The sequence below is a fragment of the Limanda limanda genome, chromosome 22 (assembly GCF_963576545.1).
Source record: "Limanda limanda chromosome 22, fLimLim1.1, whole genome shotgun sequence".
Classification (NCBI taxonomy): domain Eukaryota; kingdom Metazoa; phylum Chordata; class Actinopteri; order Pleuronectiformes; family Pleuronectidae; genus Limanda; species Limanda limanda.
The window spans coordinates 5583680-5595695 of NC_083657.1; the positions used below are offsets into that span (position 1 = coordinate 5583680).

The following is a 12016-nucleotide window of genomic DNA, read 5'->3' on the forward strand; positions in this document are numbered from 1 at the left end:
GTTGCCTCAGGCTGTTTGCAGTGTGTGTTAAAAATGTAAATGTACATACTGGTGGTGTGTGTGTGTGTGAAAAGAATTTCAAAAATATACACATGTAAGCGAGAATTTTCTGTCTCCTTTGTTCAACACAGAATGGCAATAGTGAGGCGTTTGTAGCATTAAAATCCTTTTATTCCACTCACATCCACAGCAGTTTCACACAGCTGTGTACGAGGGGCGGAGCAAACACACAAACGATCCCAGAGGTCAGCGTTGCTCTCTGAACAGCGGAGCAGCATCTGAAGCCACTGTCACACAGAACCAGACTCCTCCACTTCTCACAGCAGTAAAAGTGTGAAATCAGCACGAAAACTCAAATAAAATCCACATGAATCTGTCAACTTTGATTTTTGTATTTCCCCAAAACGTCAAACTATTCTTTGAAACATAACGTTACCAGCCTTCACCGATCTGAAAGAGCTACATGGTTGGTTCCTAGGAGAAAATCACTTTTGATTCAGGAGCTTTAGATTATGTTGTGTTAGTTGTGTTTCGGCAATTTGTAGAAAATTTAATAAATAATTGATGAAGCAGAACAAGTAAACCTAAGACTGTGATACAAGTGGGGGTTTCCCTGCAGCACCTTTATTCTACTGTTTCGTTTTCACCCCTGTCTGTTGGTTGTTATCTTGTGAGTCAGCAGGACTACACAAAAAACACGAATACTTTTTCTACAGATGTTCCACAATATTATAGGATAAGGCATTTTTTAAACTTTTCCCTGATTTCCCAGGGAATAAAGAAATCTGACACGTTTGGGGAGTGACGTCTAAGAATGTTTGCGATTTTCCGCGGATGCAAATTTAAAACTGAGTGCTTCGCCTGCTTCTGTAGAAATAAAACAAAGCCACCAGTTTTCCAGAGCAGACAAATACACTCTTGGGTTGTGAATCTAATCCACAGCTTGTGAGTGAGTGAAACATTTGTAGCCAACACATTTCTGACTGAACGAAGGGGCTACCACAAACAGAACCTCATATACTGGCGCTGTGTTGCCCCCCAGTGCCACCAGGTGACCCTCTGACCCCCCCGGCTGTGTGTCTTCAGTGTCTCCTCTCAGGGTAGGCATTGCAAAAGCTAAGGCAGGGTTCATTGTGGTGATGGCTACAAGGCTGGCTTGGTGTGAAGGCTTCTGGGAGATTGGAGCGCCCGTCCTCCTCGCAGCGCTAGGACCAAATGGAGAACAGAGCCGCCCTGGATCTTATAGTCTGCAGCTGTTTTCTCATCGTTCCTGAGGAAAGACGGAACAAAGGATGAAAGGACACGAGACAGCAGAAAAACCTCCTTTAAACTGCAAACTAAATACTGCACTAAATATACCTGTCTCCTTGCACTGTGTACCCTTTACAACACTCCGCTCCATATACACTTACTTCACATCATATGTGATATGAGTTAATATAAACCATATTGGTATTATATATCATTTTATACATTAATATCGCCTTTTGCACACTCTGTCTACATATTCTTACACTCATAGTATAATCTATTGTATAGTCAAATACTTATACCTCTACTATATATCATATTATATCATACTCTGTATATTCTTTGTATATATAAGTCTATATACACATATTCATACATGTGTACATGTTATTATTATTATTATATTTACTATTATTATTATATATACTGTTGCTGCCATTATTACTATATACTGCTATTATATTGGTATAATTAATATCATATATAAATATATATAATGTAATATTAAATAATATATATACTGTACTATTTTTATACACTGTCTAACAATAACATTACCGTCATATCATCAGTACTATTACCATCATCTTGCCACTGCACCTTAACTACCTATTTATCTTGTGTTTCTGTTTTTATTCTTTCTACCTCAATATTTTTTATTTTATTCTAATGTATTGTATTTTATTGTATTCAAAGATACCGGCTGCTATGACGACTTAATTTCCCTTCGGTGATGAATAAAGTAATCTATCTATCTATCTATCTATCTATCTATCTATCTATCTATCTATCTATCTATCTATCTATCTATCTATCTATCTATCAAACTGTACGTGACATCGTTTTATTTTGACAGGGACATATGGGATCATCCCTTTGGAATAGCCAGAAATAAATGGCAGCATTTTATGTTGATTATTTTTCACAACTATTGTAATTATTATATGAATTGTTGCTGCTATCATTAATAACATCTTTACATCCACAATTACCACTCTTCCTGTTTTCATTATAACAACTAGTCTGTCAGAGCTGAAACCTGGTGGTATTATCACAAAAGGAATTATTACTATTATTATAATATATTGATTTTGATCAGAATCAATCTTACATCTGTTTCCCGCTGTAGATCAACCTCTGCTGTTGGGGGGGAATCCCTTCCTTCTCCTCCACCCTCTCTTTGATCCGCTCCACCTGCACAGACACACAAGTAGATAGATAGATAGATAGATTACTTTATTCATCCCCGAAGGGAAATTAAGTTGTCATAGCAGCCGGTATATTTGAATACAATAAAATACAATACAATAGAATAAAATAAAAAATATTGAGGTAGAAAGAATAAAAAACAGAAGCACAAGATAAAATAAAATAGGTAGATAAGGTGCAGGGGCAAGATGATGGTAATAGTACTGATGATATGATGGTAATGTTATTGTTAGACAGTATATAAAAATAGTACAGTATATATAGCAGTATATAGTAATAATGGCAACAACAGTAAATATAATAGTAATAGTAATATAATGATAATAATTATAACATGTACACATGTATAAATATGTGTATATATACTTAAGTATACAAAGAATATACAGAGTATGATACAATATATGATATATAGTAGAGGAATGAATATAAGTATTTGACTATACAATAGGTAATATAATATACTTTGAGTGTAAGAATATGTAGACAGAGAGTGCAAAAGACAATATTATTGTATGAAATGATATATAATATCAATATGGTTTATATGAACACATATCACATACGATGTGAAGTAAGTGTATATGGAGCGGAGTGTTGTGTTACACATGAATACTCCATAATGACCACACTCTTGTGTACTAATACACGATGAAGCACATGACCCACGTGTACCTTGTCTGTGGGCTCGATGTCGATCTCTATCTCCTTCCCAGTGAGCGTCTGTGGTGGAAACACATGCAGAAACATTAGTTTGTTTACAATCCAGGGGCTAGGGTTAGCATGCTAGCTGCTAATGCTGCTAACGCTGTGTCCCACCTTCACTTTAATAAGCATGGCTGTTGTCTCGTTCTGATCAGATCCACTGGAGCTGTTTAAATTACGAGTTTAATTACGAAGCTACGATTTAAAAGCAAGTGAAGAAGGAAGAGACTCGATATCCAATGGGTCGTTTCCTGTGTTCTTCCTCACTGGATCCCCGTGTGACAGTGCTTCCGGGTTATGACGTGATTGTGTGGCGTCATAAACACGCAAAACAGCTGCGTCAGCATTTATTTTTTACGTTAACGACTTTGTGGCGTAAACACGTAAGGTAGAGTTTGTAGTTTTTAGCCTCGGTCCGCCAACGGGCTGAGGCGCTTTAAAAACTACAATCCGGATGTCAGCATGTGTCCGTCCTCTTAAAGCTTCCCACCAGAAACACAGGATATCAGAGGAGGAGGCGACGGACACACACTAACGTCACTTTTTCTAAAGGTAAACGCCTTATTCAGCTAAATATACGAACTACTTTACAAATGCGGCTAATTAGCAGCTAATGGTAGCGTCGAGGTTACGTGTGGGTTCTCCTTTGACTCTTGTAACCTTGAGTTTTGACATCCGGGCTGAAGTAGCCTCCGTGGTTCAGTGTACATAGCATTAGCAATAGCATTGTCAGTAAAGGGTACGCAGCCTTATTAAACCTCCAGTTAGCTAAAGATGTTTTTTATTAAACCGCTATAAAGTTGTTATTACAGCTGTAGTTATTACAAAATGGATATTCGCCTCTATTGGTTTATTTTCCACGTCATTGTGCCTGCTTGTGTCCTTTGATAACCATGTGTGTGTGTTGTGTGTTTGTATGTGTGTCTGAAGGGAGGTATAAGAATGTGACACACCACCCCCAAAGCCCCCCTGACCTCTGACCTCCATCTTTGTTCTTGTTCCTCACAGGTTCACAATCAAAGTCCAACTGCTCCACCCCCCCGTGCTTTGTCGACTCTCTCTCTCTCTCTCTCTCTCTCTCTCTCTCTCTCTCTCTCGCTGCTTCAGAGATGCCTCGCATTGAGAACGACATCAAGCTGGACTTCAAGGATGTGCTCCTCCGTCCGAAGAGAAGCACGCTCAAGTCCCGGAGCGAGGTGGGTACAAGCCGGACGTGAGAACCCCCGACTGACCCAGACGCGGGTGTTTCCATTTCCTGAATCCCACACGAGGAACCACAGACCCTCAGTGGTGTTTCAGAGCTGTTCAAAAAACAAAGAAATGTCGTTGTCCTTTCATATTTGACTAAAACCTGTGTCTGTAAAACGCAGGATCAAGCTGCTGTGTGTTTTTGTCCGTGTTGGTTTGGTTATTATAAGTTAGCAAGATTACCCATAAACCACCAGGACCGACACACGGTAGAACCCATTACATTTTGGTGCTGATCCGGATCAGGTGGTAGATCCAGAGTCAGTGCAATCCGTGCAGATCCAGTGAATTTACAGGTGGTTTCAGGAGGAAAAAATGTATTTATATAGAAATGTATTCGATCCAGAGGGAAACTTAGGATAAAGTCACATGGAGATGCCGTTAGTTGGTATCTCCCGGCAGCAGACCTGCAGCTCTCTGGGAGTTTGTTCAAGATACAACATAGAAGCTTAACACTTCTTCTCTACATGGTTTTGACTCTGGGGACAGAGAAGCCCAGATGGGTGTGGGCAGTTGATAACATAGCAGGAGATCCGAAATGTAAACCATTCCCTGAGAGAGACCTGGAAACTCCTCATTACATGTGGACATTACATTTCTCTAAACCCTGTGGAGTCACAAGTGCTTTAATCTTCACTGTCCTCTTCAGAAGAGATGAAACTGGAGCCATTTATTTTTGGAGACAGGGAAGAATGACTGCATTTCAGCCTCACATCACCTCAACTGAAGAAAACTGGTCCTTCCACTAAGAAGGAGCTTCTACGGAGCTAGAGTCCCCCTGGTGGTACGGTGATGTTAATATCAGGCACGCTAAAGTCTTGTTGTTTATTCCAGGTGGACCTGGTGAGGAGCTTCTCCTTCAGGAACTCCAAGGGCAGCTACAGAGGGATCCCCATCATCGCTGCCAACATGGACACCGTGGGAACCTTCGAGATGGCCCTGGCACTGCACCAGGTCGGACACAAGCTTATACAAATCACTTACGATGCCCCCAGTGGCCTTTAGATGTCATTGCACCATCTACACCATCTTAATTGATGTGTCGTTCTTTGTCCGCTCCTCCAGTTCACTCTCTTCACCACGGTTCACAAACATTACTCGGTGGACGACTGGGTGGAGTTTGCAGCGAAGCACCCCGAGTGTGTGGAGGTATTCAAAGTGTTTATTGTGACGTAGGCCTAGTTTATATGAATGGTCGTATTGGTGACACTTCTTTCTCTCTCCCTTTCTTCTCTGCTCGCCCTCCCAGAGTGTGGCAGTCAGCTCAGGGACCGGCGACGGCGACTTTGAGAGGATCTCCGCCATCTTGAAGGCGGTGCCCAAGCTGCGCTACATCTGCGTCGACGTGGCGAACGGCTACTCTGAACACTTTGTCCACTTCGTCAAAGACGTCCGGCAAAAGTTCCAGACACACACTATTATGGTCAGTAGTTGTCTGTTTGATACCTTTTTAAATGGGGGGAAAAAGGAACAGATGTTGAACAACATTTTTTTAATATTATTTTTATTTTGCTCAGGCAGGAAATGTGGTGACTGGAGAAATGGTGGAGGAGCTGATCCTGGCCGGGGCTGACATCATCAAAGTTGGCATCGGACCAGGTGAGCCCAGCCTCTTACCCACATTTTCACGTCAAGAGGGAACATTATTATTTTGTTAGCTCAAACAGTTTCCTGTTCGAACATCATCTTGCCTCTTGTCTTCCTCTACAGGTTCTGTTTGCACCACCCGCAAGAAGACAGGGGTGGGTTACCCCCAGCTTAGTGCCGTGATAGAGTGTGCAGATGCAGCCCACGGACTGGGCGGCCACATAATCTCTGTAAGCGACTCTGATCTATAATAATATCTCAATAATGCAATCAGGCGCAGAATTAATGTCAAAGGAATCATTTGACATATTTAAAATCCGGCTTTGACGCTTTTTTATAGTGAAGAGTTGGATGAGAAGTTTGATAGCCCTCTCAACATCTCTGTACACAGCATGAAACTAAAACATCTGGGCATTTTCTGGAAAGCATGTCTGAAAGGAGCTTTTCTGTAATATCATTCGCTCTAAGACATGTATTTCATGCTAAGAATATTCATCTCTTTGCTCCCAAGTTGTACGGAAGCGTATTGTATTCACTTGAAAAAAAAAAAAGCTCGGGGTAAAATCAAAATAAAAGTTAGAGAAACAGGATTTTTCCTGTTTTTCGAACTTTTTTTTTACATTGACATATAGCGTCCATAGACGTAGCGTCAAATAAACCTGAAAACATCAGTTGAAAGTCTCGACCATCTTTCGGGGGATATGCTACAGATAGGTAGAGGATAGTTTCCATTTTTGTCCCGTTAGTGGCTTTATTATAGAAGATTGATGTGTAGTTCCTGTTATAAGCAGGTTGGTGGTTGGGACTCTTGTTTTGAAAGGGGTTCTAACGATAGAGTAAAGTGTGAAGGAAAATAAACGAGTGTGATGTCCCGATTCAATAACCATCTCTCGTGTCCTCTTTCGGCTGAGGCTACATTAGTCTGTTGGAGGGTCAGGCTGATGCAGGAGCAACCATACTCCATGCGTGTGAGAGCTTCAGGCAGGATTAAGGGAACTCCTTTTACAGAGAAAACTTAGCTCAGAAAAACAGGATTTTTATCTCGTAAAAACAGAAAATAAAAAAGTTCGAAAAACAGGATTTTTATCTCGTAAAAACAGAAAAAAAATTTTTTAAGTGAATGCAATACGCTTCCGTACAAGTTGTGCACATGCAGCCACAAAAACCATAAAGTCACACCTATTGCCTGATGTTTTGTTTTGTCTTTGTTCCTCTCGTCTCTCTCACACAGGACGGGGGATGTACTTGTCCAGGAGATGTCTCAAAGGCTTTTGGTTAGTAGTTGTTGTTTCTTTCCTATTCAATGCTAAGAATTCTTCCTGTTAAAACCGACCTCTCACTGTTTGTGTGACTCTTTAAATGTGCCCCTCAGGAGCCGGAGCAGACTTTGTGATGCTGGGGGGAATGCTGGCCGGACACTCTGAGAGTGGGGGCGAGGTCATTGAGAAAAACGGCACGAAATACAAGCTGTTCTATGGAATGAGCTCCGACACAGCGATGAAGAAGCATGCGGGTGGTGTGGCCGAGTACAGGTCAGAGTCGCCATTATTGTGGTATCAAGGGAACAAGCTGCTGCTCCTCCTGATGTTTACCTGTCAGTGTTGATCACTAAACCTGAGGGTAACACTAGTATGCTGTTTCTCTCCCCTCCAGGGCGTCCGAGGGGAAGACGGTGGAGGTCACTTACAAAGGTCCGGTGGACGTGACGATACGAGACATCCTTGGGGGGGTTCGCTCCACCTGCACCTACGTTGGGGCGGGCAAGCTGAAGGAGCTGAGCCGCAGGACCACCTTCATCAGGGTCACCCAGCAGCTCAACACTGTCTTTGGCAACTCCTGAATGTCCAGTTCCATCCTGAGTCAGATCGATGGATGGGTCTGCATCACTGCCAGTCTGTGCACTTTGTGCTGTACAAAAGTGAACAGACTCATATTCATACTTAAATATTCCCCTCCTTATCCTTTTTGTACACATAAATCAAAGTTTTTTTAATTTTAATGCAGCTTTAGTATCTCAGGCACACAGACTCTGACCTACCTTAGACTACAAATGTTAAAGCCATTCTATGTAACTTGTACTTTTACTAGCAACAGCGCCCTCTGCAGCCATATGTGGTGAATCATTCTGTTGAATCTGTCTTCTCACAGCCCATCGGATTGTTTAATGACGAATGAGCGTCTAGGGGCAACGGACAATAGTTTGGGGCTTTTTGTGTAGACAGTTTATTAGTCATCGATATTTATTGAAGGTGTTTCTTGTCTAGCCGCCATTTTGTCTCATCTCTATTAACAGCTTTCTGCATGTGAATGCAGATAACTTAAAAAGGTGATGCCCGATGCTTCTCGGTCAACGTGTTGTGCCTTTTTCATTCCTCAAGCAGAAGAGCTGCTGCTGTAACAAATCCACTAAACTCTGCATAGAATTCTTCATATTTCCAAAGTTTCCTGGATACGTAGAGCAAGAGCAGATGTGTGGGGAATGAAGCTGCTGTTTGAACATAAAAAAGTTGCTTAGTGTTGCTAAAATGGCAGGTGACATCATTGTCTCTACACAGTGAGATGCAAGCAAGAGCAGTGTCTCCTCAGCTCTGTGCATGTCCACTGTCTCATCATTCCAATGCAAGGTCCTCACAAGTTCTCACATTTATGCAAATCTGTGTTTGTCCATAAACAGCACGTGGCTCTGTGCCGAGATCGTACTGAGAACCTGTGTCACCCAAATGTAAAATTACATTACATTACTATCTTATATACAAAGCCTAAATATGTACGAGTATAATTGTCAGACAGCTGTTTTTAAAAGACCCAGACATTCCATCACTTATTGTGTTTTGCACTTTAATGATTTGAGCTTTGATTTGTTTTCCCTGATTTTATTTTTGTCACATTGGTGTGAAAATTATGTTTATGTTGCCAAAACATATGATTTTAATGCAGTTTTAAATTTTCTTTCCCCCACTTCAACATTTTATCCAGTCAATAAAAAAAAATGTCCACATCATTTTCCTTTCTCTGACTTTATTGATTCACCAGCAGCAAACACATTGAACTAAACGGCAGAAAAAAGAATAAGCTTTCCAGTTAAATCAAACAACTGGTTTCGTACATAAGAATCAATTCCCACCAAAACAAATCTGTACAATTACAAGATATTCAGATATTATATTGTCACTCGTGTATAATGTGCATATTTAAACTAAAAGAAAAACTACACCATGAGCCTATTCCTACTCCAATAGCACTACATTACCATTTGACAGCTTAACTGTGACATTTCTATTCATGTCATGAAATCAAAAGACTTTTCCCCTCAGAGGTTTTTCCCATGTACTTCTTTGTATATTGATTAGCAAAGACCATCAGGGACCCACAAATTACACAAGTTCACAAACAACCTCTGTGAAGCGACCACCAAGGATTTCTCCACAGGGACAGTTTTTCTGATTCACCATGACACTGCCATATTGTTGTCTGTAATAATTGGCTTGCTTGTAGTAAACTCTTCCACAGGGGCACTTCCGTTGAATCTGGGAAGAATTTGCACTGTTTTGTGCATTTTCCATTTCCAGTCGAAAAAAGGGGACCAGGCCCGGGTAGTTGACGTTGTTAATCGCAATTGTGACTATTTCTTCCCTCCGCTGCAGTCCACTTCTTCTGAAGAAGGACAGCGAGGAAGCAACAGAATTCCAAACCACTTCCACCTTTTCAGGTCCCGGCCCAGCCTCAGGTGTGATCAGTGCAGAGGAACCGCTGTATGCAGGTACAGAGCTGAGTTGGTAATTTTTGCAGCAAAGACCAAAGATGGGCCCCTTCTTCAAATCCTTTCCGTATTGTTTGTCACACAAACCGATGGTCCAAGCAAAGTCTTTGGAAAGACAGATCTGCCACCTCTGAAGGTTACTACCTGGTTGGGTACTGACGATTAAAAGACTGGCAGTGCATTCCCCGCTCCAATCATTGTAGAAAACCCTCCGGTTGTCTTTGGACAGTGAGATGCCGGAGCCGAGAACCTGAGGCTCAAACATCAGGTCTGGACCAGTGCTGAGGAGATCCTGGTCCGGATCGATCAGAGTAAACAAGGATCCCCAGAAGTGTTCTGCCTGCTCCATCATGTTTTTCCCATCCTGTCTTATTGCTTGGACGAGTTTGTCACGGTCGCTGCCGGGCAGCAACCCTTTCCTCAGGTCCACGGCCTTGGCCTCCTCCACATCCTGATGCACCTGTGAATACATCTGCAAGAATCTGAAGGTGTCCTTCTCGCTCTGCGCCACCTGCAGGCTGCTCTTGGATGTTTTTAAGGCCCCCATCCGAGCAGAAACTGAAGTTCGGACGCTGGTCAGGGACATATCACGCATCTTAGTCACAGCCTCAATTAGACGCAGGCTCGAGCTACTCAGCTTCTCTCTTTCACTATTCTCCCACTTTTCCAGACTCCCATTCTCATCATCAGTTTTCACCCCCAGTGCCTTCTGCTCACCTGGGAGCTTCTCCATGAGCTCTTTGTGGGCTGTGGAGAAGGTTTTCATATTGTGAAGGCGGTGCTGGTCTTCAATGGCGCAGGAAACACACACACAGGTCATATCATCCAAGCAGTAGTACTCCAGGAGTTTGCCATGCTGGGGGCATTTGGTGGTGCTACACAGAGCCATGGGTTCGGTCAGAGGATGAGTTTGGAGTAACACCGGCGTGGTCAGGTGGACCTGCAGGTGCTGCCCACACATGGAGATTTCACATTTCATGCAGGTCTTTCTGGCTGGTTTCCTGTCCTCCTCTGTGCACATGTCGCAGAGGATAACATGCTGCGTGTCCTTTGGCTGATTGCCAGACATGTTTCAAAAAGTCCGGATTCTCCTTGAGTATCTTTAGAGTTGGACGATGTCCTTAGGATCCTTCTTGTCCCTGGAATAGAAACCGAATGTTGCTGAAGTTAGTTCTTCACCGTCTCAGTCTCTCCCCACACAGTCTATGAGTCCGTCACAGCTGCACTGAACAACAGTTCCACTCTTAAGTTTCGTTTCCTACATTTGACGAACCCCAACACCCCTTGGTATGGAAGCCCATTTCCGCCACTGTGATGAAGAAAATAAAAATCTGTATCTCATAATTATGACTAAGCATCTCTAAGCATAATTATGAGATCATCTACAAGTATACTATATTTTAATATATAACATAATATCTCCTCATACATGAAGTACAAAGTATACTTACTGGTTTATTCAGTACTTTTCCAAGAATTTCACTGTGCCACACCCCTGGGTATGGAAGCCCATTTCTGCCACTGGGATGAAGAAAATAAACATCTGTATCTCATTATTATGACTTAGTATCTCATAATTATGACTTAGCATCTCGTCATTATGACTTAGTATTTCATAATAATGAGATGCTATGTCAAAATTATGAGATACAGATTTTTATTTTCTTCATCCCAGTGGTGGAAATTATGACTTAGTATTTCATAATAATGAGATGCTATGTCAAAATTATGAGATACAGATTTTTATTTTCTTCATCCCAGTGATGGAAATTATGACTTAGTATTTCATAATAATGAGATGCTATGTCAAAATTATGAGATACAGATTTTTATTTTCTTCATCCCAGTGATGGAAATTATGACTTAGTATTTCATAATAATGAGATGCTATGTCAAAATTATGAGATACAGATTTTTATTTTCTTCATCCCAGTGGCGGAAATGGGCTGCCATACCCAGGGGTGTGGAACAGTGAAATTCTGGGAAAAGTACTGAACGGACCAGGAAGTGTACTTTGTACTTCATGTATGAGGAGATATTATGTTATATAATAAAATATAGTATTCTTAAAGATAGAAAAACACAAAAGAGAAAGAAAATATACTCCAAATTAACTAATGCTAACAGAACTGTTACACGTGTATATATTGACTCCATGAGGAGATGTTTTCCCTCTTTTCCCAGCATCATTTATAAATCCCATCATCTCAGTAAATACCAGTGCATCAGTCTGGTTTGTCCTCTGCTCACATGTTG

The 12016-nt window shown here is 41.5% G+C and overlaps 3 protein-coding genes across 3 annotated transcripts; 1 reads left to right on the forward strand and 2 right to left on the reverse strand.

The window, feature by feature from the left end:
* Positions 1–149: 149 nt before the first annotated feature.
* Positions 150–3446, reverse strand: nedd8 (NEDD8 ubiquitin like modifier). The gene is made up of 4 exons (XM_061066020.1): positions 3280–3446; positions 3136–3183; positions 2363–2445; positions 150–1270 (listed from the first exon to the last, which is right to left on the reverse strand). Exons 1-4 carry the CDS (start codon positions 3295–3297, stop codon positions 1144–1146), a joined length of 276 nt encoding a protein of 91 aa, XP_060922003.1. The 5' UTR covers positions 3298–3446; the 3' UTR covers positions 150–1143.
* Positions 3447–3658: 212 nt separating this feature from the next.
* Positions 3659–9001, forward strand: gmpr2 (guanosine monophosphate reductase 2). Its single transcript, XM_061095776.1, has 10 exons — positions 3659–3717; positions 4174–4361; positions 5248–5367; positions 5479–5562; positions 5663–5836; positions 5931–6012; positions 6124–6230; positions 7232–7274; positions 7373–7532; positions 7654–9001. Exons 2-10 carry the CDS (start codon positions 4275–4277, stop codon positions 7838–7840), a joined length of 1044 nt encoding a protein of 347 aa, XP_060951759.1. The 5' UTR covers positions 3659–3717; positions 4174–4274; the 3' UTR covers positions 7841–9001.
* A 41-nt stretch (positions 9002–9042) lies between these two features.
* On the reverse strand, positions 9043–11055 carry LOC132995988 (tripartite motif-containing protein 16-like). The gene has a single exon (XM_061066272.1). The coding sequence runs from the start codon at positions 10827–10829 to the stop codon at positions 9375–9377; it is 1455 nt and encodes a 484-aa protein (XP_060922255.1). The 5' UTR covers positions 10830–11055; the 3' UTR covers positions 9043–9374.
* Between the last annotated feature and the right edge of the window lie 961 nt (positions 11056–12016).